Raw genomic sequence first — 23,442 nt, 5'->3', positions numbered from 1 at the left:
TGGTTTCGATTCAGCCATTTCAAGGGGTGTATCGGGTCAAGGGCCCTGGCAACCCTTGGCAGTCCTTGACAATACCTTGGCAAGGCCATACATTAGCCGGGGCCGTTACGATCTGCCCTTCTTCGGGTCGCATCATCCCATCTGCGACATGCCCCTGAGGACCTCGCCCACAAACCAAGCAAAATATGACGAGCCTCGCCCATCACCCCTGAATTCAAACATGCGCCGTGTTCTTGATGGTGCCGAAATGCCGAAATCCAACCTCCGGCCCAGTCCCATGCGTGCACCGATTTGCTGAAGACCGTCTCAGACTATGATGAACGAGAGTTTGGGGGCCATCCCGCCAATGCCAACACTAGTATGGGAATGCATACTCAACTGTGTCAGTTCCAATGGGTTCCGTCTTAAATGGCAAGAAAACAGTACTTAGTTTTTTCAATCCATGCAGCTACGATGGAACTCTCATTCGACTCTACAGGCACTCAATTTGACCTGCCGAGGGTCACGCCGCCTAGCACTGCCTGTGCTGTTCGAAAACCTCTATCTCCACTTCCGTCTAAAGCATGACACGGGACGTCGAATGCTACAGGACCTTCAGGGAGTGGGGGACGAGCTGTTCTGCTGTGTTCGTATCTTGATCGCATCAGGTTACTTTCCGTACAACCCCACAGAGGATATCCCGTCACTTCTGTCGCTGTTACTGGTGTCTCTCTTGGAGAAGCTGCCACGACTGCTAGTTCTTAGGTGAAGTCTCGCTGAAATGCCCTAAACCTGAGCCTGGGAGCTAATTAGGGAACAGATGGCGCGGACACTTTCTGATTCCTAATAGTTTGTTGCAGTATCTGAATGCTCGTAAATTGGTGCCTGGCCTCTACTTTGAAGGCTGGTAGTCTAACCTCTCTGTCGCTCCGTTCAAAGATGGATTGCATTACATTCGCTCTCTCAACGTTGCTTCCTTATAAAAGAACATCTATATAGATTGAAGCTTGTAGTGCTGGCTTTACTATGTCTGGATCGGCTCGATCTGAAATATACACTCCGCTCGCAATGTGATTTAGCGCTGATATTCTCTCTTCGCCCTGAGGACAGTAGGCCCTTACTTCGCACTCTGTGCCTGACCAATCCCAATTTCGATTCCGAAAACGTGAATGAATGGTCCCAGTGTCGGCACCTAAGATATCTAGGTCTTAGATAACGGGCGGAATCGCTCCGGCTTCTTACGCTTTTTACAGGCAAGATTCGAGATATGATATCGCTAATAATACGATTCCGAGTTGGAATATCTCTGGGTATCCGCGACGACCTATACAGTCGGCCAGACAAGTTTCTGCAGAGCGTTAATGCCCTAGTGGCTTTTGCTAGATACGATTTGCTAAAGGGTAGCCTCCCCCTTTTGGTATCCCGCTATGGCCCGCACCTTCGCCGTCTGCGATTTCGGCGGACTATTTCCTGATTGTTTCAAAAGAAAAAACATCCTTAATTTCACTTAACAATAATTTTGGAACTTACTTTAAGACGAGGGACTAGGAGCAGATCAGATGCCCCTTCACCTTCGAAGAACTCTAGAACCTCGCTAATGCGCTTCCCTATCTGCAAAGACTCGGCATTGACTTGCGGTTCAAGGGTCACTTGGTATGTGGAAGCCGTAGGCCACTGACTACTATGACACAGATTCCCTAACTGACCATCCTAGTCCTACGACATACTCAGTGGAGCGGTATGTTTTCCTAGCCTTGAGTATCTATAGAGCTCAACACGATGTTCCCCTATAGTCCAACCGGAGCAAACGGCCATGTACCTTTGGTAGACTTATGGCTCAACCCAGTTGTCGTCGAAGAAGCGTTCCGCTACGTTGCAGGGGAAAAGCTGTACTATGAACGGATCCCAGGTTCAAAGAGTGTTCCGCGGCCACCTTTCACGGCGCTTGACATCAAAGTAGGCGATTGGGAGCCATCTGTCGAAGGCTACAGGAATTCAGCCTCGCCCATCTTTCCGACCTTCCTGTATACCTGCCAGTGGGTTTTTTGTCAGCCTGGTAAGGCTGATAAATTGCTCGAGTAAAATGCCTTGCCCGGGAGTACCCGATCAAAGATGATCGATATGAGCAGGCGCTGGCTCGTGCGGGCTATGGAGTGTGTCGAAACTAATTTCGGGCCCATGGACACTGTAGTATAGCTGCATTCGCTTAATGAGAAATGATTTTTCGAGTATCCGGTATAGCCCTAGTGAATGGATTTAGGGTCCTCAAATATCTTTTTTCTTGGCCATGCAGAGATTGAGAAAAGAGTGAAACTGCCAAGTGACCGATTCTAGATCAAATACTGATGACTCGTTTCTATTGTCTCTCTCACCCGTCACTATAACCCCCCTTCAATATTATCACAGATTTGCTGCTACCCCAGGTGACCAGGACGGCCGGGGGCCTTTCCTTGCTGAATGTATCTTAGCAAGAGTACCTAAGGACTGAAATTCCGACAGTTTATACGTATGAGGTTCTCATGGATCCGCATCTATTCTATTCTATTGCTTTCAGGCATCCAGAAGACCTCCGCCAGGCCTTTTCTTATGCACATTTCTTGACAGTGCCCACGGAGCTGCTGGCACAGGAAGCGAAGAGAGAAGAGGGAGACTGAGTCAATTGGCCTATCTAGAACAGGAAGACGAAGACGACCAAGAGAAGAAGAAGAAGAAGAAGAAGAAGACAGGAAAGGAAGAAGGCCCATAAAGGCCTAAAGCACAAAGGGAACGGAAACAGGCCTGGACCTGGCAGGAAATCACCCGCCTGCTTCATGCAGGGCCAAAGAGGACGACAAACCCTGCAAACCCTATCGAGGTCAAAGGGGATCGAGTCATCATTTCTGAGTTCCATAATCCTTTCCTCCTTACTCTCTCCGCAGCCTGCAAGGGCCCGCCTAGAATTCCGATCTCGACACAGAACTCATCTCATAAAAAGTTCAAATAATTGCTTTCTCGTCTAGATAAAACCTGGGTTTGTAACACTACGATCGCACCCGATTTCTACCATCGGACGACTTACGATTCATAATTGAACCTGTTAAACGGTAATACCAATTTGAAAATACTCAATAAAATAACCTTTCTCGCCCCCCGGCCTTCTTTCTCCAATATTCACTCTTGCAGAACATCTCTAACGCCAAGTTGCGCTAGCAGTAGCCGTGAGCCCAGAACAGCCAGTTGGTACAGTATAGGACCGGTTAGGATCGCTTTCCCAAATAATGCTGCCATCCGTCTCTTTCTTGATAAGCTTGTACTCGAAAGTGGTACCAGCGGGCAGGTCAATAGCGACCGTCCACAATGGGTTGGACGACGTGTATGAGCTTGCAGACAGAGCAATCGCCGATGAGGTTGACCAAGAGCTCAACTGACTGATCGACCCGGTGATAAAGATATTCTCACCATATGTTGTCGTGACTAATTCGTTGAAGACCACTGAGACGGTGGTGGCAGCAGTACAAGTTGTCGAAGCGGTGGTTGTTCTCGTCTTGGTGGCAGTGGAGGTTGTTGCAGTCCGACTGGTGGACACTGTGCTAGAACTCGAACTTGACCCCGGCCCTGAGGCCGAAATAGCAATATCAGCACAGTGAAGATACACCTGGGCTGTCTGGTATGAGTTCCACCGGAAGCGTAGGAGAGTGTGATCGGAGCTGTAATCCGGGATCTTGATCTTTTTTGTAACTGTATAGCCACCAGCGATTGTTGTAGTGCAGGAGTTTAGCGCAGCACTATCCACACCTTGACAGGCACGATTAGTGTCGGCGTTGAAAGCATTGCAAGTGAACCAGTCATTGCGGTAGCATGCTTGATCCGAAGTGCAATCAGGACTGTAGCCACAAGTCTGTCCGCTAACATCCGTACACTTCAATTCACCTTCCAAGAAACAGTCCTCGGCAGCTTGTTTCTCCTCGGTGGTTGGAAGATAACCGGGAGTCAAAAACAAGTCAACTAGAGTTTGGTTTTGACAGATTCCGTAGGTGAACATGCCACCGTGGTCACCGTTGTTGTCAACACACCATTGTACTTCGACGATGTCATTTGCTGTATACGTGGCGACCACAGAGTTGCCCCAGTAATCCCCGGGCTGGTTGTAGTCAACACTGACTCGTGCATTGTATCCACATGGCCCACTTCGGCCAACCTGGGCGGCTTCAAGGTCGGGCCAAGCAGTGACTGGTTCTAGAATGGAGCATTCGGGGCAGGTATCAATGCCAGCCTATCGATGTTAGTCTGGTACATGATGTTCATGGATCCGGCGTGTCAGAAGATACCTCGAATCCAAGCCGGGTACGACTTGATGGAATGGTCAAGTACCCATGGGCGTTGACAAGGATAGCAGGCATTGCAGGGTTGAAATAAACGCAGCCTTCATATTGCTAAGGTGCAGCTCCTAAACAAGAAGCTAGAGACTGGATGTAGACCGCAGGGCCTTTGACGAGAGCCACCATCGCTGATTTATATATCTTTTTCTGATTGGTATGGCTTTTTAATCTCTCTTCTATTGACAATTCCGTGATCATTTCATCCACGAAACAAAAAAAATGCCATCTCTCGTAGTACAGTACCTAGTACTCAGCTAGTCCCCAACTACGGGATTCCGCTGACCTAAAAGTCTGGGCGCCTCTTGGCGAGTCTCTCATTTGTGGTCCTTTCAGCTTGATATTGCCCATAGCCCGATAATTATCCGACAGACAGAGAACAACGTTACATGGTGAAGCCAAGAATCACAATCTTCGGACCTTCGATCAATCTTCTCAATCCCATAGGGGTTTCGTGCATATTCAAGCCGATAAATCCCCGCTTCTCCGCGTGTCTGATTCAAGCGAAGTCCCGTGAAGGACTGTGGAGTTCACGAAAGATTTTAATTGGCGAGCTGAGTGGCACTAGAGCAGGAGCCAAGATGAAAGGGGCCTGATCTTCATACTTCATGCGGGCAAGTGAGATGTCGATGGTAAGGTAGGGCAACGGCCACCTTCGGCAGTTTGATCTCTCAAAGATTTGCGCTTGTAAGATGAGATATGAGAAGCACCATTAAGTGATTAGATCTCCATGCGAAACGTAGTATGTAGACTTATTGAAGTAGAAATTCAATTACTGGCCCTGGCCTAGGGCTGTCTTTCATCGTTAGGTAACCATGAAGACCGACATAGAGCATAGATATATGTAAGAGTCCCCTCATCAGTCGCTTATTCACATTGTTACGCATAGGTGGCGCCAGGTTCAACCCGAGGGAAAGGGAGAAGGAGGAGAAAGCCACTGAGAAGCAAATAACCAACAGAATTATGAATACGAAGTTTTGCTGTGTGATCAAGGGTACAGGAACGACCAATGGTGCCGTTGAATGGTGTTTAGTGTATGACCGAGAGTTTGTTCTCTTTATTACTTCTCGGATGTGGTGGGCGGCCTCGCGGCCTTAGGCGTACAATCGCCCTGCACACCAAGTAGCTCGTAAGACCGACCCAGTTCCAACAAAAAAGCTCAGTTGGGTTCAAGGAGTCTCGGTTGTTTTTTGTCACAGAATAAATGACGGTGAGAACTGAGAATGTAGCCCATGGAGCATTTTTGGTCTAACGGTCAGTTTACTACCACCCCCCCCCCAAAGTCTTCAATATTTTCAAAGCAAATTAGCGTCTATCTCAAACTGTGTACAGTACTAGTGACCATTGGTGGGACCTGCCCTACGGACTTTACTTGCTAGACACTACATGCAATTGGCCCATTGCCTCGGTGCCTAACCTCATTCTTCCTGATCGTCTCTCATAATCATGATTGGAGGCGCCCAGAGGCTCCCATGTGAGTCAGTTTCTTTCGTGCTTCATTCTTTTTCTCCAGTACAACTGTCACTCACCCTCCAGCCATACAACAGGCAGAATCCAACGCCACTTCCAACTCGATGCCCAGGATTCGAAGTCGAAGTCGAATTTGACCTGACCATTTGACCATATATCAGACCCGACTGTCTAACACATTACATACACCAATCCTTCTTGAATGCCCACAGCACCCTGGCACAACCTTTTCCGTGCGTTTTCAATCCCTTGATCGCCAGATACACCTCGACCCAAGGCTGACCTGAATATCAGTCATAATCCCATGGCTAACGGCTATCCAATCGTCCCACACCAGCTGGACCTGGTCGTAGAAACCTTGCGCAATGCCCTATTCAATGACGGCGTCGCGAACACCACAGGTGTTGAACTGAACTTCCCCAACTGTTTGCATGGTCTGACAGTTTCCTTTGATTTCGTCGGCAGAGTAGACCTGTACTTTTTAAAGAATCTTTAGTGTCTATGGTGAAAACGGTTTCTCTTATCACTGACGTTCTGCTCCGAGCCAACATGAATAATAGTTGTCTGAACTTCTCCGAGAGCGGAGTGGCTCTTAATACTCTCAATCAACTGGGCAAGCGTACCCGCCCGCCCGCCAAAATCGACAAGTACAATCCTCTTCGGATCCAACCCCTCGATCAACTCTGCTGACCCACCCACAAGGTCATACCTCACTGCCTTGGTAGGTATATCGGTACCCAGGATTCTCGGCACTGATTCCAAAAGTTCTGGTGTCTGCGATATCTGGAGAAACCATATGGGTCCCTCTTTTGCAGCGTTTCGCCAGAACATATGATAGGCGAATGCTCGGGCAGTCTTGCCCGCCGCAGAGAGACTGATTACAACTGCAGCAGAGATGTCCGCATCCGCGGGAGTCCAGGGGAGATCAATGCCCAGTGGGTGAATTGGAGACCGCGATGTAGTATCTGAGGTAAAGGTGTGGTGGCTGAGGAGATACCCCGTTTGCCAGGTAGGACGGAACAGCGACACCCACGACATGCGCTTGAGTTCTTTCGCGTCGACAAGAGATGAGAGGCTGGTCCAAGTCTTTATCCCGGACATAAAATCTGGATATTCAATTTTGGCCTTCTTCGGAGTAGCTGTTATAATTGTCATAAGGCGCTGTCGGGACTCGCTGATCTCTGCCCTTTGGCTCAGAGGGATGCAGTTTAAGTACTACGGGAAGGCTTGCGGTTGGCCAGAACCCCCAGAGCAGAGTTCCCGGGGAAATTTGCGTCATTGATTCAGTCACAACTCCGTAGCCCCATGCGGGGACAATGCCCCAGGATTTCCGGTCGTTGTATGGCTTGGGGAGCCCTGCAGGAACAGGATATGTATCCCACCTATAAGTTCATGAATTTCCGAAACAGATACAGACGATAGACATCAGAAATCAAAATGTATGTGGAAAAGCTGGGTCTCCTACCCGTGCAACAAATCCCCACCACGAGCATAACTGAGATTGTTCGAGCAGAGGGTAATCAGCAGCGGCTGAACACGCACACTTGAAGCAGCTAGCCCGTGTTGCTCGTATTCCAGGCGATCGAGAGTTGCAACGGCATTTACCTGATTCTTAGATTTTGATACAACATGCACTTCCATCTTGTGTTTGGTCGGTCTGTTGGGTGAAGAATGAGCAGCGTTGAAATTCGAGTAGATTTACCCAGGAATGACAGGTGAGCAATGGGGGATCTCGGGAGGGGCTAGCTGGGTACCACTAGGTTGCGTGGAAGTACTTAACCGGCTAACCTCCTCGACAAGGCTCGCGATGTATCCAATCAGTATCGATCAGACTGTCTTGGCGAGCTAGTGACTCACCCTCTGCTTTCTCAACTCGACAGTATGAGCTTCTCCTTTCCTGGATTTCGTCCCTTTCATCAGCAAAGCTCAGCAAACTCGTATCTTGCACTATCCTGTTGGGAAGGAAAACAGGGGGTTGTGCGAATGGATTTTTTGCATGCCAAATGTAACACACTAAATTTAGCAAATTAAATCTTCTGAAATCCTTGTAGAATCATCACAACTCAGATTCCTCTCAGGCAAAAGACAGCCATATTTTCTAAGTTCAGAGCGAGCGTCCCCATATAGACGCTTTAGAGGAGGAGCTGGAAACAGACCAGGTATGGAGGCTTTCACTAGAATGAGATATATGGACATGTGGGACAGAATCTAAGCGAGCAGTTATACAGAAGAAATCTTTATTGAACAAGAGACCATTGTCAAGGAGGGATATTCTCAGGCTGGGCAGCCACTAGCCGGGTAGTTGCAACTACTGGCCACGGAACCGCCTGTAATGGAAACATCGGTAAAGGTGATGTCGGAACAAGACCCATCTCCACAGAGGACGTAATAGTCCTGTGCAGTGGAGGTGGCAGTTCCGCTCACGTTCTGGAACAGCAAGTTCTCGATAAGGACGCCGTTAGAGGGGTTTCCGGTTGGGCCACCGTTAAGGTAGTCTTGTTGTACATCAATACCATAGGTTGAAATGCCCTGGAGGGCGATGTTGGAGTAGGTAATGTTGGCGACAAAACCAGTTGCGTTGTAGTTAGTCTTGATCCGGCACCCGTTTGACGAATCAAGGACAGATGAATCGGTAAACTACAGGCATGAAAATCTCAAGTCAGTATGCGGCATATAACACGATTTTGGGTTTTGCAAGAGCAAGAGGTAGAGGAGGAGAATGACGGCTTTGAGTTTTCGATTGTTGGCCCACCTCCGTTTCTCCTCCATACTTTGTTTGCGGACACAGGTTTCGGGGCAAGCTCACCAAAATGTTGGTCACGTTGTTATTGGATTTTAAGCCTACAGACCCGATGGAGAGGCCGTGACCACCGTGGCATTCGAGGTTGGAAACGGTCATGTTGTTTCCGCTGGTAATCGCCACACAGTCGTCCTGATTGTAGACAACACTGCGCTGAATCACGATATTGCTTGAGCTGCTGACATCGAAACCGTCTGAGTTGTGCGCAGCAGCTAGGCTGCCACTCCTGCTGTTGGGAGCATTGCCTGCGGTATTGTTCAGGAGTAAATCCTGGAAAACAAGATCAGAGCAACCGGAGATGGTGAAGAGATGGACAGGCCAGTTCTGGATGTTCAGGTTCTTGATTACGGAATTCCCCGTCACCTTCTTGACAACGATGAAATGGTCTGGTTTTGGTACACCTCCGTTGGAGCCTAGGCCGTCCCAGTATGCTTGTCCATTGCCGTCAATGACCGCCCCCGGGTTGGCAGTGATTGTGATACCTGCACCACTAACGGTCATGGGGTTGAAGCTGGATGAATTGGTGAACCCGAATGTCGTAAGTCCATCAAACGTCACGGTCGTCCCAGCCTGAAGTCCTGAGAGGTCTATGGCAGATCCATTGGGAGCAGCGATGTTAGACAAAACGATATTGGTGCACGAGGCGACAGCAGCTGAGATCTGAGAGTAGGCAGTGCACACGCACGGGGTGCCTAAAGTAACAGATGAGGTTGTGGAGGATGTAGTCAATGTAGCAGCTGAAGATGAGCTTGCGACAGGGGCAGAGGTTGATACAGTGGTAGTCAAGGCTGCTGCAGGAGTAGTTGAAGCGGCCACGGTAGATGAAGCAACCGCAGTGGTGGCCGTGACAGTGGCGGTGGAAGTGGAAGTGGAGGTGGATGCCACAGCGGTGGTGTGGGTTTTGGAGACCTTCAAGTCACTCGGGTCAAGATAGCTGGTGTCGATCCACCATTCATTCTTGAAGTTCTCGCCGAGAATAGACTGAATTGAAATGGGCGCAGTCAACTGCTCGCTGAAATTTGCTCGCGGTCCTTCCTCGAGCACAGATCCCGGGCCATAGTTGTTGTACTCGGAAAAGGTAACGTTGCCGATATTGGGAGTGCTGGTCGACCATTGCTTCCAGCCTGCCGCAGCAATAACATTGCCTAGGTAGGTCTCCTGAAAGACCACACGAGCAAAGGATCCCCACGGACGACCAAGGTTGTTAGTGCCGGCGGGGATCGTATCGTTGATTCCCGAGACGCTCGAGCGGCTGATCACGTACCATGACGGGTTGGTAGCGCTGCTACGGCCAGAGGCAGTGATGCAGCCGGTAGCAATGGTGCGAATGTCAATGCTTTCGAACCAGGCCAAGGCAGTTTGGCCAAAAATGAAGTCGACAGCCCCGACGATCAGACTTTTGGCGTAGAGCTGGGATCCTGGACGAAGGCTAAGTTACTATACATACTCTATTCACAGAGCTCTCAACAAAGTCAACTTACCAGTCTCTGCGAGGAGAGTGTCCTGATAGCCGATCAGCTGGCAACCGTAGTAGCCCTGACCGGTAGTCTCTGCAGAGACGGCAAGATTTTGACCGTTTTTGGGGATATGGCCAAAGGTGTTCACAATGTTCATATTATACACTTTGGTGTTGGGGTTCCATTGGCGCAGAGTTGCAGTCTTGTCGTCGCTGGTGGTGTTAATGAGGGCCAGATTATAGGTAATCGTAGCCTCGTTGTGCTCATATCCCTTAGAATTACAGGTATATCCTTGGACAGTCAAGTTGGATGCAAGACGTGGAATATAAACCTGTTCAACGTAGGTCCCAGGGAATACAAAGAGATTCTGCGGGGTAGTGGTCGTCGTGTTCAAAGCATTCACTCCGGCCTGGACAGTGGAGAACGAGCCTGGGTACGGACTGGCACTGTTGTCCACCACGACGGCACCTTTGGCAGGAGAGACTCTTGCCCATGGGTCCGAACAGGTCTTATGAGTAGACGGAGCGCCCGGAAGGGCCTGCGTCACGCCCAAAGACGCCGCGAAGACGAGGTAAATAGAGCTCAACATGTTGAAGAAACAGGATTCGTGAAGATCCACGAGCTACGGACCGAAATTTGTAGGAGGCCAGGGCAGGCTCCCCGGGTTTATATAATTGTCAACCTCCATGAGGAGCTCCAGATAATTGAGATTCCCCGGGGTGTCATTTCCCCAGATTTGGTCTCCCAGGAACCAAGTGATACATGAGCAGGAGGTTCCATCAATCACAAATTCGCCTGTCCACGTTAGCTTGAACTTTTTTGGGGAAGCTTTCCATCAGTCCCTTGGCTAATGTGCGGAGAATCCGGGGAAGAAAATGTCCACCAATAACGGCGCAGCCTTTGCGAGCTTGGCCAAAACGGTCTGCAGAGGCCGTTCCTGGCGAATGTAAGTCTACCCGGCCACTGAAGAATTAGTCTCATTGATTGAATCGCAACAACCTCTCGAAACATTTTTGAAATCCAGCTTCACCTTCCCTCTGAAGGGTACCTTTGAGAGTTTCATATCCATCAATCAATGACAATAATGTGTTGGATGAAGCAGACAAGAAGGGTGATGGCGCCGACCGTGGCTCAGATCACGGGTTTAAATTCTGCCCCTGGTTCATAGACCGTCTTTATGACCCCGAGACCAACCAATGACGCCTCAGGTGCTACGAGGTACCCAAGACAACATTTTGATCACCTAATCTCATGGCCAAATGGAACCACTGTATGGAAGAGCGGGTGGTTTGCAGATAATGCAAACATCCAAATATGGAAGCACCGTTTGATCTCAACGATGATAAAAAGGCGGTGAATCAGCCGGTGAGACTCTACCCAGACAAGGGCACTTTAAAAAGTCTTGGCAGGACTGGAGTTAATCAGTTTGCGACATGAGAAGTATAGAGAGTATGGAGAATATACTTGGGTACCTTGAGTGACTGAGCAACTGATTGACAGTATATATCACAGGCTGACGGAACAGAAGCAGCAGTGGATCCCGGAGAAGGGATATTGTAAGTTAGTTAACTTAACTTAAACCCGCATGTATTAGTCATTATTATGCCCACATAAACTGCCAGATAGGGGCTTTATAGCAATTTAGACTGGTTGATATCCAATTGGTGCGCACCACGTTTTACTAAGCAGCATTTCCGACTCAGGCATTGAATTGACGTTGGTCTCAAGAACTTGGATGCACTTTGCAAACTTGTACTTTTCACTTTCCATGGCACAATGGGTTATCGGCTCACTGTCTTCCATGCTCACACTCCCGAGTTGAGCGACTAGTACGAAAATGTCTTGAGGCTCATCCGATATTGCTGCCTCCTCAGGGTCATATAGGTACACCAATAAGATGGACAACAGGTTTGAATTGCTATGAAGGCCTGACAATTTGGGTTGGCTTAAAATACATAACTAATTTAGCAAGGAGATAACTAACTAGTATCCCCCTTTTCTGTCCATCTGCCCACCTGCTGTGTTCTGGCACCTCTACCCTATCCTTCCGAAATTTTTAACATGCGAATCTGCCAAATTTGCAGGCGATTTATGGCCGGGCGCAGCAATTGATTGGTGTCGCATTGTTACCAGCGTCGTCCGTGGTAATGAGCTGGGCACATCCCTTGACCCTGATCTGCCAGGTGACCGCACCCTCGCCTGGCACGGCCTTGGGTGTCGCACCGGGGGCCTGGACCAGTTTGATGTTTGTGCTGGTTGGGTACGGGCCGAACTTGGCGCCGGCGCACCGTTCAGAAAGAAGCCAACGGAGCAGCTTATCGTGGCGCCTTTCGCTGCATTGCTGGCCACGTTCACCGTCTCGGTGAAGATGGCGGCAGTGCCACTCTGCACTGTAGAGTTCGTGGGGCTAAACGACAGACTCAAGCTTGCGCCGCAGGTGATAGAGGTGGTGATATCAACAGGGAAGTCATAGAGACCGTTAGTGATTGCGTCTGTGACACCCGAGGCGCCGCTGCCTACAGGAAGGAGTGAACCCCCGGTGGCGCTGGTCACGGAGGAGGCCTGGCCATTGGTATCGATAGCTCCTTTGCCTGGTGAAGGGGGGTAGTTATAGCCAACATCGACAGCGATGACACGGATGTTTGCGGCCTTCAGGGCGCTAATAGCGTCGTTGAGGGTGTGTCCGCCGCTGGGGTCGTGGCTAGGCGCATCACCAACCCGGACCACGACCCGGCTGCTGCCGCTGCGGAAGCTGATATCGCCACTGGCGATCTGGTAGAGCGCATTTATCCAATCCTCCGGAGTGTCCCCGAAACCACCGGCCGTCAGGCCGTTGACCGCGTTCTGAAGGGCAGTGACATCTGAACTCAACCCAATGTCCACCCAGAACTGGACAGAGCTTGCGCCCCGATCGTCGCCGAATTCGACCACGGCGAACTCGGCGGTCGGCTGGGAGCTGGTGATCGAGCTGATGACATTCTTCAGGTTCGTTCTGATGTCGGCAATGGCACCACCCATACTACCAGTCTTATCCACCAGGAGCACAATATCCGGTGTTGGAGGGATCTCTGGAGTGTTGATGGTCTTTTGGATGTTGAACGACGTGCCAGGATTCTGGGACCGGCTAACTGAGGCCGGCGAGACACCTGGTGTGGTGGCAAGGGCTCGCCCGACGAGGGCAGAGACCAGCGAGAGAGACCAGCGCGGTGGACCAGTGCATGATGCAAGGCTTGAATGCTTGATTGAAGCTTAGAATTGGAGTATCAAGGATTGTGAAAACCTCAAGTGGATGACACGGATGTCTACACAAGAGTAAGGAGAGACAGGCGATGGCTCTAGTGACATATACATTGACCACGGCTCATTTTGCGTAGCAAAAACACAACTTACGGTGACGACTTGGTAGATCTGTTAGCTAATTCACAGCAGAGCTCGATGGCATGATTGGTATCTATGATCCGTTCATCCTACAGCTGGCTAAGGTTACCGAGCCCAGGTGCCGCCACAATCGTATCCCAGCAACAAGTCCAGTCGTAGATCCCGATGGTTCGCTTTGTTTGCCCTTGACCACCACATCTCAAGCGATCGCTGGTTCTGGGCAACTTGATCTGAGCTTTATCCTTCCGAAAAAAAAAGAAAAAAGCGATAAGATACAGCCTGCGCTGTTTCTTCTGGGAAAAGAAAGACAGCAGAGCCAGAATTTGCTTTTGACTTTGGCGCCTTACAGCTTCGGAGCCGGCGGCCAGATGATGAAAATCCTTGCTGACCTGGAGTCACTGGACTCATCTGAGTTCATCTGGGCAGATCTGAATTTATGCGGAGTCGTTTTCATGAGATCTCAGAGGTCCATATTTGGCTGGAGCTTTCAGTTGGACTGGTAAACACAGAGTATAAAATTTGACCAGCCTTGCTCCTACTAATACCAATCAGAGCAAGGTTTTAGCACTAGCCTTGTCTTAGCAGTCACTGGTTTACACTACTCACTACTTAATCTCTATCTGTGGCCCCCGTCTGTCTCAAACTGTGGGGCTTTTGCAGATGAGGGGTACACAAACACGAAAGTGAGCTCATGCTCTGGCTCTGCTGAAAGATGGTAGGGCCAATCAGAGCCCGGTAGAGAGGGGGGAATTGCTCAGGTCGAGACAGCCATCAAACCCAAATCTGGCCACATACAGTCTTCACTGTCTACTTCTCCGGTCACCGTATGTTTGCGATCGCTTAATTTAGACAGAATGGGGCTAGATGGCCAAGTGCCATTTCTGCAACTTAAATTCATGACGCATTCGGGCAGTAGAAAACGCGGAGTACGACCCACATGTATGCCCTGACTGCAGGAACAAAGTCTTAAGAGCTCCGAGGGGCCAGTCACTCGCACTATATAGAACAGGTTATAATTGCCTAGTATACAGCGCTGCTATAATCGTATCGTAGCTCGCCACACTCGGTTAGGCTAGTGCTGCCGACGATAGTTTAAACGCCGCTGCAGAGGCAAACTAACACATGTCCTAGACGTGGCCTTGCGCAGGCCAATGGCTATAACGATCTGGACGCAGATGGAAGAACAAATTTGACGACGGGACCAGACATGGCCGAATGGGCACTGAAGACACCGCATCGTGGATCATATTAAACATTTTCCCACCAGATAGTTTTCTCTTCGTTGTTCCTCCTTGGTTTTGATACCCTCGTAAAATTCACAAGTAATTTTCCGGACTTTCCTCTTAGCTTGCAACAGAATCATCATCTGTATACTACTGGGAGTTTTGCGGCCAGGTATTTTTCAGGCTGCATGTATTTCCTGCCTCGCTGGTATCTACGCTGTTGAATTTCTATTGTGCATAAACTCCCAGTCAACGATGTTTGACTATTAACTATATCAGAATCAAAAGCCATGAAATGTAAATCTGCGCGACCAGTCGACTAGTGGCTGTCCGGATGAGATGACCTCATCTACGTATTAAGCACCACGAAGGGGTCGTATTCCCAATTCCCCGTCATCTTCCATGACCTCGGCGTGGGTGAAGCTCGCCATCGCGTTCACTAGTGTTGCTCAAGAGCTGGGCGGTGTTGTTGCAGCACGTATTTCTAATTCATTTCTATCAATTTCCGTATACAACCTGGTCTGGTATGATTCAAGAGACTATTGAAGTCTGGTTGTCGCCAACAAGTTTTACTTTGAAATTGACAGATCTCGGCGGCAAATGGGCTGCCATCCATGGGCGTGTAATTATTCAATTATTCTATCCACTTCGACACAGTCAATTTCTGCGTCAAGTACCACATTTTCCCAGAATTCTTTGGCAGAGTCTTTCGAAGGCCGACGAATGAAAAAGAATCCCTCCAATGCTGATGCCACTTCCTCCCATTCTTCAATGGATAATTCCAGAGCAAGAGATCTCAGCCGTGAGATAAACCACGCGTGGCATTCAAATCCTGTTGAGCCAAAGGCACCATTGAAGAGGATCCAGAAGAAAAGATTAGAGGCCGACTTCTCAAGGAAGTCGAGATTTTCCTCTATGCGACCGCGAAGTTGTCTCACAAGGTTCTCCACACTTGCTTGAAATTCCCATACCCGTGTAAGAATGTAGACCATGATCGTAAGTCGGATTGTTTCGTTAAAAGGTGAGATATTATAATCGTACGGCACAGCATGGAGGCGGTTGACTAGAAGTAGGGCGCAGTTGTGGTCGGTCATGGGCAAATCTGTGTTTAAGCGAATAGTTTCCTCATATATAGAGAGAACATCTCGAAATGATTGAATGATGGTTTTCATGCGAGGATGAATGGCTTCAGACCAAGAAGAGGTGAAGAAGCATGTACCCAGCGCAGGATATTTTCTGCGAACGAATTTTGCCCGAACAGCAACTGCTTGGAGAACCTGTTTCTCCCAGTCATTCGGTATATCAAAGGCCAGCGGGGACTCTCCGAAAAGGCCTCTTATTGGGTCACACCTAGCCGCATTCTTAGTGGATGTACTAACGTCCGCGATCCCTCACTCACGAATAGATATTTGCTAGAGGCCAGTTCCCCAGATTTTCCACGCCTCCCAAAGCATGAAGGATTCTTCGGAGACCATCGGTATGTGCCTCGACAGCTTTTAGATTCCCCTCGAGGGCCTAGAAAATCGGTCAGAGAGTTCAGTAGTATCGGAAAGATATTCAGTCGAACCTCTGTAACGAACAGGTGCCCTATCAACAGGACTGCAGCTTCGGAGTATATCTCATTTGGCTTATTCAGTAGCGCTTGAATGGATCTGATAATGTGGGACCGGATGTAAAATGCATCTTGTAAAGACCTCTGCACAAGCTGAGTCGAGGCACCCTGTGCTTTGAAGTTCATAGCATAGTCATGGGCACTCATTGAAACGATAACCTTCATTAGAGAAGGATGGTCGAAAGATTGGCGGAGGATAACTTTAAGCATTTCACTTTGGCCCCTCGGGTACCATCTGCGTGAGCCTTGAGCCCTGACTGTCGTAATAATCAGTATCATAGCCTGTGGCATTGAGGATCTTAGATGTCATATCTGTTAGGCATGAAACTCACAATAATCAAAATAAAAGTCCGCACTCTGTTTCAAGCGTTGCGATGTAACAGGAATAAGATCCTCGACCTTTGATTGAAGGGAGTTATGCATTCGGTGATCATTCTGATGGATGAGGAGCTGATGGGCTCTTTCTTCGTCGACATCCTGGTCCTCTTTCTCCAAAGTACTCTCAGTTCCGGGGGTGGAGACTGGCGGAGATCGCGCGGGCGGAAGTGCTTTCATAGACGCCTTCAACTGTTGTAACTGTGTCTTGCGGCGCTGCTTGTGATACTTCGTCTGTAGAAATGCCTGCGTGGTCCTGGCCACTCCGCCATCCTGTGACTTCCCGTCATGACAGTCTACCCATAGAAAGTCGGTAGAAGCAGACTGGGCCACCTGCCGAGACTGAGGGGCATTCGGGACGGGCCTCCAGGCCGAATCCATTTTCTTTGAAGACATGGCTAAGGACTGGGGTGGGCAGATATAAAACTTAAGCTTATTAAGCTTATGCAGGTGAGTTGCTCACTGGGATTTGCACCCGGAAAAAAGGTCAGCGAGCCTCGTTGAGTCCAGCGTGCGTGGGGCAACGTTACAAACACTGTGGCGACTACCTAAGTTCGTCTCGTCTGGGCCAACTCGTGGGGATCGAATCCTGCCTGGTTGAATCAGCTCAACCCAGCATCGTTTCCCTTGTACCTCAAATGATTGCGACGGAGGATTTGGAACCTTCAGCAAGGCTGTCGCTGATGAAACCCGGTGGTCTGGTTGAGTGCGGCTGAGGTAGTCGGGGTGGTTGGTGATTCACACTGCAAGTGGCCCCCTCATTAGGGGTGGGGCTCAGGGGGATTCAAATAACATCTGATTGGTCCTGGAAAACAAAGAACTACAATATGACTCCAACAAATGGATATCGGAGGATATAATGATGTTTGCTAAATAGAGATGACCCATCCTTAGTGGTTCTTCTGTCGGGCGGGCAACGTCTTGGATTGGTTTCCCTAGTCATGGGTTGAGCGTAAGTAGCGGACTACAGGGATAAGATCACACGAGTGTACGAAAAGGGTGGTTATATCTTGTAGGCATATCCTCATGTTCCAATGTGGACATTGATGGTTCCAAGAATGAATTAAAATCACTTATTTAACATCAAAACACTATTTAAGCCACTGTTTCAGGCTTCGTGCTAGGCCCAGGGATCTCCTTGTGCCGTCGAATATAATACAGCACGCAAATAATCGCCGCCAGAGCCCACGAGGCACCCGCGATAGCACAGATGGCGGTGAGGCCATGTACATACTTGGGGGCATCCGATGTTCGGAAGATTTGCGAACCTGAGATTCCTGCACAGTTCGCCGCCATGACAACTAGGGCCATAGCAACACTTCGCTCTTGCGGTGTACGGCAATAGACCGACAGCCAGCCCACATTGAGAATGCTATTGTCATGTTAGCCGTCAAATTTTGGCAGTGATTGAGGATATTGAACATACTGCATGCTGCAATAAGATATGTTTGCCACTGCAATGACTCCGTATCGATGCCACTTCGACGAGGTATATGGTGTTGCCCGTAGGCAGGCATAGGAGATGACGTTCCACGTGATAGAGAGAAGCACAAACGGGCCACGATGTTTTGTCAGATCCCTATTTTTGATCAGTCAAACCCTTTTTATCGAGGTTGAGGTGAAATATGAACATACGATCCAACAGACAAAATTGTCAGCCACACAATACTGCAGTACACGGGTACAGAGGCGAGCGCATTGGCACGAATTGCGCTGAAGCCCAACGACTTAATCAGGCTAGGGGTATATTGTGTCAAGCCCTGGAAGCCAGACATGGACACGAGCGTCAAGAATACATGCTGCATGATTCGAGGCTGCTTGAGGGTCTTCCAGATATCGGAGCGCGAGATCTGAATATGGCCCTTGGCCTTGCGAGGGTCATCCAGAAGCACACGATTCCGCATAATGTGTGATTCACGTTCGGTAAAATAGCTCCAGCGACCAAAGCTGATCAGAGGCCGACCGTCCCCTACATTGGGTGGAACCAAGAGGGTGAACACAATTCCAATGAGTAGTGTGAGAAGTCCCTCAACTAATGAAATGTTAGCACCGAGTCGCGAAACAACAGCAAGAGATGAACACAAAGTGCTGAATGGGTTGACCATACCAAGGAAAATCCAACGCCATCCCTCCAAGCCGTGGCTACCAGAGAGTCGTAGCAGACCAGCTGAGATCAGGCTCGATGTGGCAGAGGCAAACATCTGACCATAGAAGAACAGACTTGTTCGAAGACTAGTCTCATCCTTTTTATACCAGGTGGATAGGTAGTACAAGGCACCTAAAACTCTCCATGTTAGATCCTGGCGATCACAACGTTTGGGCCGTTCTCTACTTACCAGGGATGAAACCACCCTCACAGAAACCCAAGAGAATTCGTGTTACCAAGTATGCAGGATATGACTGCACAAAGGCTTGGAAGGTTGCAACAAGGCCCCATGCAAACAGCTGACCGGACAACCACACCCGAGGCCCAAGGCGTTGCATGATAATATTGGAGGGAATTTCGGAGAGCACGATTCCAGCCGACAGTAGCTGTGTGCCGATATTTATTTGATTGGTCGTTATGTTCAGGTCTTTCGTTATCGTTGATGTGAGGACGGCACTGATGTTACCGCGATCCATCTGCAGAGAGAAGAAGGCAAGGGCGAGGGTGGGGATGAGGATAAAGTCGATTCTATAGACGCAACATGTTAGCCACACACCCTTGGAGAGGCACTTGTCGATCCCATTGATGTTGAGACTCACTTGCGCTTCACAGAGGTCTCTTCGCCGCTATCCCAATCTTGAACGATGCCCGGCTGGTCAAGTTCACTGGGTGGAGAATGAATAACATTCTCCTCCACAATATGCTTCTCAGACAGAATATCCCCATCGGATATCCTGGGATCTTGTGTGGACCCAGCCATTATGGACTAGGTATGAGAGGGAAAGGGAGCCCGGCTAAGAATTGGACCGTGAGCTGCTCGTGGGCAAGATGAAGAGAATTTCAAAAACAAGATAAATTCGACAAGGTATCAAGACGGTGTTTTCCGTGTGGATGTATTGAATTCAACCTCGAAGCTACGTGGGCAACTTGGGGATTTTATAAGATTTATGAGTCCGAATTCCCAATCGCTTATCGGGGAGGATTGCGTGGGCGCTAGAAATTAGAAACATCTCGACGCAAGCTCTCCTCCACAAAATAAATCGGATCAACGTGTTTTGGTGTCAAAGTGGCCCGCCCGATGCTTCGCGACACGGCGGAGACGGATGGCGCAATCATGGATCGATTGACGAGCTCTCGCCAAGGCCCCGTTTTCTTTGAGGGGATCATCCATACAGTCTGGAATAATCTCGTTAGTCGATAACCAATGGTAGGTTCTTTTTATTCTTATTCGACAATTAAGCTCTCTGATTATCGGCAATTGACTATCCGTTGTTGACGTCGGCTGATGCCTGTGCGTGTGTACCTCTAGAAGTGGTACCTCTGGAAGTTGCAGAACTATGCGAGAGCCAATCGCGATCGACGGCATTTGCACGTCATGAAGAATGCTTGAAATATTGTCCTAACCAGTTTACGAACAAAGAAAATTCAACGATGGTTGTGCAGAAAGAGTGTTATTGCAAATTATCGTTATTTTCCATTAAGCTCAAATTCTCATCCGCCATCGAAGTAGAATGGGGTATACAAAGTCATGAAGCTGTTTCTAGATATCCAATCTACACCCAAACATCCCAGGAGACTCCATAGCGGCTAGTCAATGGCACTTGAGGCCCTTCAGCTTCAATAATATACCCGGCATCACACCAGTCAAACGACACCTGCGGCTGTGCTCGATAGAAAGAGTCATGCTCCTTGTCCAGGGCATCACGGAGACCCCGGACGGGCTCCTCGGGATGAAGAACATTCCAGGGATCGATACAGGTCGCTCCCTGGCAGGACTTCAACACGAGGAGTAGAGCATCAAGACGAGCAATAGCCTGTGTCAAGCTACGGCCGAGTATTTGGGGCCCATCCTCCTGGGTTCTGGTGGTATAAAGGTTATGCAATTGATAGGGATCCGTCTGGCAGCTTGTTAGTGCGACCGATAAACTCATAGATGTAATCGATGTTCGACTTACCGAGAGATCGTAGAGCTCGTGCTCGTTGTTGCACCAGACCGAGTAATAGAGATTGTACCCTTCTCCCAAAAGGCGAACAGACTTGTATGTGTTGTTTGGAATGATGGTCGACCCACCAGGACCTGTAAAGATGGAAAATATGAGCACTCTGATCACAAAATAATAAAGATCATGCAGCGCATCTGGAAACGCTGTCACATACCAAGCTCACTATAGGTTCCTTCCATGACAGCTCTTCCCCAGAACTCCACGGTGACATGCTCATGCCGAGTTCCACCAAAATCAGGCGTCACGGGGATTGCCGTGCCATCGAAATCCGATCGAGGTGGAATGCCCGCCAAGTTAAAGATGGTGGGTGCCAGATCAATGTGCGTGGTGACCGAATCCTGTACATATCCTTCTGGGACTCCGGGTCCCCGAATGAAAAGGGGGACGCGGATATCTTCCTCGAAGCCGCAGGTCTTGCCCGGCGGCAACCGATGTTGACCGATATGGAACCCATTGTCCGAGGTATATATAATGTAGGTGTTCTCCAGCTGGCCACTCTCCTCTAGTCGAGTAATCAGCGAGTCCACCAATTCATCCACGCCTTGCAGAGCACGCAGGCGAGAACGGTAATAATGGTCGTTATAGTCAATCTCAGTCTGGTTCTGCTTAGGGAGATTGCGAACCCAACTGGCTCCGCTCGGCTAAAAATTCGTTAGATCGGGTCGGGAATCACGGCACTTCAATTATTACGTACCTTGTCTGGATTGAAATTGGGGGTTCGAGGCACCTTCACATCCTTGAATAGGTGTGCATGGCGCTCTAGCGGAATAGGAGCGGTCATCTTGATCTTGCCCTCCTCCAGATCCCGCGGATCAACATTAGAGTGCGGTGCGATGGGGGCTACCGCCACAAAAAAGGGTCGCTCCCCGTTCAATGCATCATCAAGGAAGCCCAGGGCTTTCCCGGTGATCACATCTGTCGTATGCCGTCCTTCATAGCTCACAGGGGCCTCTCTATGTCGCTGATAAGTCGAGTTCATATAAGAATATGTCCATGGATCCATGAGGAAATCGGAGCCATTGAATCCATTCACATGGGGGCTGTGATAGTTGTCGACAGTGTGAGAATTGAAGAGTTTGCCGGTGTAGTAGGTGTCATAGCCGGCTTCTTGAAGCCAGACAGGCAAGAAATTATCGTTAAACCCCCTATCAACGAATTTGGGGTAGCCACCTGAGAGTGAGAAAGACTTGGTGTCAGAACTAGCATTCAATTATGGGATGATGGAGTAATTGAGTACGGGCACTCACCGTATGGCGGGTTCACGTCTGTGACATTGGTATTATGCGCCTGGCGACCGGTCCACAAGCTCACGCGCGAGGGGCAGCACAAAGCTGTCGTCACAAAATGATTGCGGAAGAAGGTGCCCTTATGGCGCAAGTGCTTCTCAATCAACGGTGTATAAGAGATCGAGTCCAGCTCGAGGTCCTGATCATCGGTGATTACAAAAAGAATGCTTGGCGGCTTTGACGGATTTGATTTGCCTAGACCCAACACTGACTGTAGAGCATTTTGCAATTGAGGGCCCAAGGGAGCAAGAGCCGCGCTTTCGGCAGCGACTATCAAGCCAGCGACCACGGCGAGGAGCTTCATGGAGAAAGTTCGCAGTGGTGAAGGAAGAGAAGCGGAGGAGACGAGGAAAGAGTGGAAGTAGGAGAATCGGGGAATCGATCAGTTTTATGTATTGATGATTGATTTTTTGGAGGTGATACAAGACGTGGAGAGATCATGGCATCATATTTGCTATTTCTTTTTATTTTTCTCTAATTTATACCATTTGCTATTGTATGTTCCAGCAGGCAAGCTCCACGCTGCACCTTGCTCAATAAACTGACTAGCGTCCGGCGGTCGGTAAAAACGCGATGCGACGGGGTCCGACTGTGGGGAAAAGCTAAATGATGCCATCGTCCGACTCGATGGCGCAGTATGCAGTCTTTGCCGAGCAGCAACTTCGGATTTAGATATCTGTCATGATAACAAGGATTTACGGAGGACTCCGTGGCGGACACTGTCATTTCTCGATTCCATACTCCGGCAAAGGGCTGGCAATCCTAGTGCTGGTATGGTCTAGTAGCTCCAAACAGGGCTGGAAATACCGTGAACACAATTAACATACAATATTCCATATTACTTTCTAACTAATGGTGGTATCTAGGTTCCAAGTACTGTAGTCGTCGCTTAAGCAGGACATCCAAAAGCAAAGAACTACCCCGTTAACGGCTCCCATCTGCCGAGTGGGTCGGGCCGGGGACATGGCGTGCTTGACACTCCGAATGAGCCTTCAAAGGGAAATATTGTTTGATTGGATGATTCGCTACTTAATTGTTGAATTGATAATCGTTTTTTTTTTCCTCCAAGGTACTGGCTGCCCATGATCGCCTTGCCTATCTGGTGATAGTAAAGCTCTGGCAAAAGACTGTCGCCATAGCTTTGGCAATAAGCGTCCTTAGCTAGTCAGTAGCTTTAGCTGGTTGTACATCATGAATCCATAGCTATCACTATGCCCGGTCTAGTTCGGAAGATCCGGGTCCGATTAGAGCGATCCCCGGCATTGTGTACCCTGTATGGGCTTATCTACATCCTATACACCTTCGTGTGCTACACATGGATGGACTTCTCCTGCTCTATTGAACCCGAACAATGGTGG

The 23,442-nt window shown here is 49.2% G+C and overlaps 9 protein-coding genes across 9 annotated transcripts; 2 read left to right on the top strand and 7 right to left on the bottom strand.

Moving 5' to 3' along the window:
• Positions 1–1,576: 1,576 nt before the first annotated feature.
• N7473_008563 (uncharacterized protein) lies at positions 1,577–2,061 on the top strand (the record flags this gene model as incomplete). The annotated part of the gene is made up of 3 exons (XM_057154503.1): positions 1,577–1,632; positions 1,694–1,717; positions 1,773–2,061. 3 exons carry the CDS (start codon positions 1,577–1,579, stop codon positions 2,059–2,061), a joined length of 369 nt encoding a protein of 122 aa, XP_057008841.1.
• Positions 2,062–3,148: 1,087 nt separating this feature from the next.
• Positions 3,149–4,358, bottom strand: N7473_008562 (uncharacterized protein; the record flags this gene model as incomplete). The annotated part of the gene is made up of 2 exons (XM_057154502.1): positions 3,149–4,231; positions 4,287–4,358. 2 exons carry the CDS (start codon positions 4,356–4,358, stop codon positions 3,149–3,151), a joined length of 1,155 nt encoding a protein of 384 aa, XP_057008840.1.
• Positions 4,359–6,174: 1,816 nt separating this feature from the next.
• N7473_008561 (uncharacterized protein) lies at positions 6,175–7,445 on the bottom strand (the record flags this gene model as incomplete). The annotated part of the gene is made up of 4 exons (XM_057154501.1): positions 6,175–6,276; positions 6,336–6,990; positions 7,049–7,186; positions 7,270–7,445. The coding sequence occupies 4 exons, from the start codon at positions 7,443–7,445 to the stop codon at positions 6,175–6,177; spliced, it is 1,071 nt and encodes a 356-aa protein (XP_057008839.1).
• Positions 7,446–8,078: 633 nt separating this feature from the next.
• N7473_008560 (uncharacterized protein) lies at positions 8,079–10,650 on the bottom strand (the record flags this gene model as incomplete). Its single annotated transcript, XM_057154500.1, has 3 exons — positions 8,079–8,441; positions 8,611–10,022; positions 10,086–10,650. The coding sequence occupies 3 exons, from the start codon at positions 10,648–10,650 to the stop codon at positions 8,079–8,081; spliced, it is 2,340 nt and encodes a 779-aa protein (XP_057008838.1).
• Positions 10,651–10,936: 286 nt separating this feature from the next.
• N7473_008559 (uncharacterized protein) lies at positions 10,937–11,261 on the top strand (the record flags this gene model as incomplete). The annotated part of the gene is made up of 2 exons (XM_057154499.1): positions 10,937–11,007; positions 11,105–11,261. 2 exons carry the CDS (start codon positions 10,937–10,939, stop codon positions 11,259–11,261), a joined length of 228 nt encoding a protein of 75 aa, XP_057008837.1.
• Positions 11,262–12,150: 889 nt separating this feature from the next.
• N7473_008558 (vWA domain-containing protein) lies at positions 12,151–13,503 on the bottom strand (the record flags this gene model as incomplete). The annotated part of the gene is made up of 3 exons (XM_057154498.1): positions 12,151–12,291; positions 12,369–13,298; positions 13,486–13,503. The coding sequence occupies 3 exons, from the start codon at positions 13,501–13,503 to the stop codon at positions 12,151–12,153; spliced, it is 1,089 nt and encodes a 362-aa protein (XP_057008836.1).
• Positions 13,504–15,274: 1,771 nt separating this feature from the next.
• Positions 15,275–17,354, bottom strand: N7473_008557 (uncharacterized protein). The gene is made up of 5 exons (XM_057154497.1): positions 17,180–17,354; positions 16,607–17,111; positions 16,230–16,531; positions 16,062–16,177; positions 15,275–16,012 (listed from the first exon to the last, which is right to left on the bottom strand). Exons 2-5 carry the CDS (start codon positions 17,043–17,045, stop codon positions 15,289–15,291), a joined length of 1,581 nt encoding a protein of 526 aa, XP_057008835.1. The 5' UTR covers positions 17,046–17,111; positions 17,180–17,354; the 3' UTR covers positions 15,275–15,288.
• A 390-nt stretch (positions 17,355–17,744) lies between these two features.
• Positions 17,745–19,555, bottom strand: N7473_008556 (uncharacterized protein; the record flags this gene model as incomplete). Its single annotated transcript, XM_057154496.1, has 6 exons — positions 17,745–18,021; positions 18,076–18,228; positions 18,285–18,681; positions 18,757–18,927; positions 18,986–19,323; positions 19,395–19,555. 6 exons carry the CDS (start codon positions 19,553–19,555, stop codon positions 17,745–17,747), a joined length of 1,497 nt encoding a protein of 498 aa, XP_057008834.1.
• A 675-nt stretch (positions 19,556–20,230) lies between these two features.
• Positions 20,231–22,523, bottom strand: N7473_008555 (sulfatase family protein). The gene is made up of 5 exons (XM_057154495.1): positions 22,046–22,523; positions 21,493–21,968; positions 20,953–21,439; positions 20,751–20,872; positions 20,231–20,693 (listed from the first exon to the last, which is right to left on the bottom strand). Exons 1-5 carry the CDS (start codon positions 22,386–22,388, stop codon positions 20,349–20,351), a joined length of 1,773 nt encoding a protein of 590 aa, XP_057008833.1. The 5' UTR covers positions 22,389–22,523; the 3' UTR covers positions 20,231–20,348.
• Positions 22,524–23,442: the final 919 nt, after the last annotated feature.

This window comes from Penicillium subrubescens (assembly GCF_028828155.1).
Source record: "Penicillium subrubescens strain IBT 31985 chromosome Unknown utg000005l_segment0_segment0, whole genome shotgun sequence".
Taxonomy (NCBI): domain Eukaryota; kingdom Fungi; phylum Ascomycota; class Eurotiomycetes; order Eurotiales; family Aspergillaceae; genus Penicillium; species Penicillium subrubescens.
This window is presented reverse-complemented; position numbering and strand designations above follow the sequence as displayed.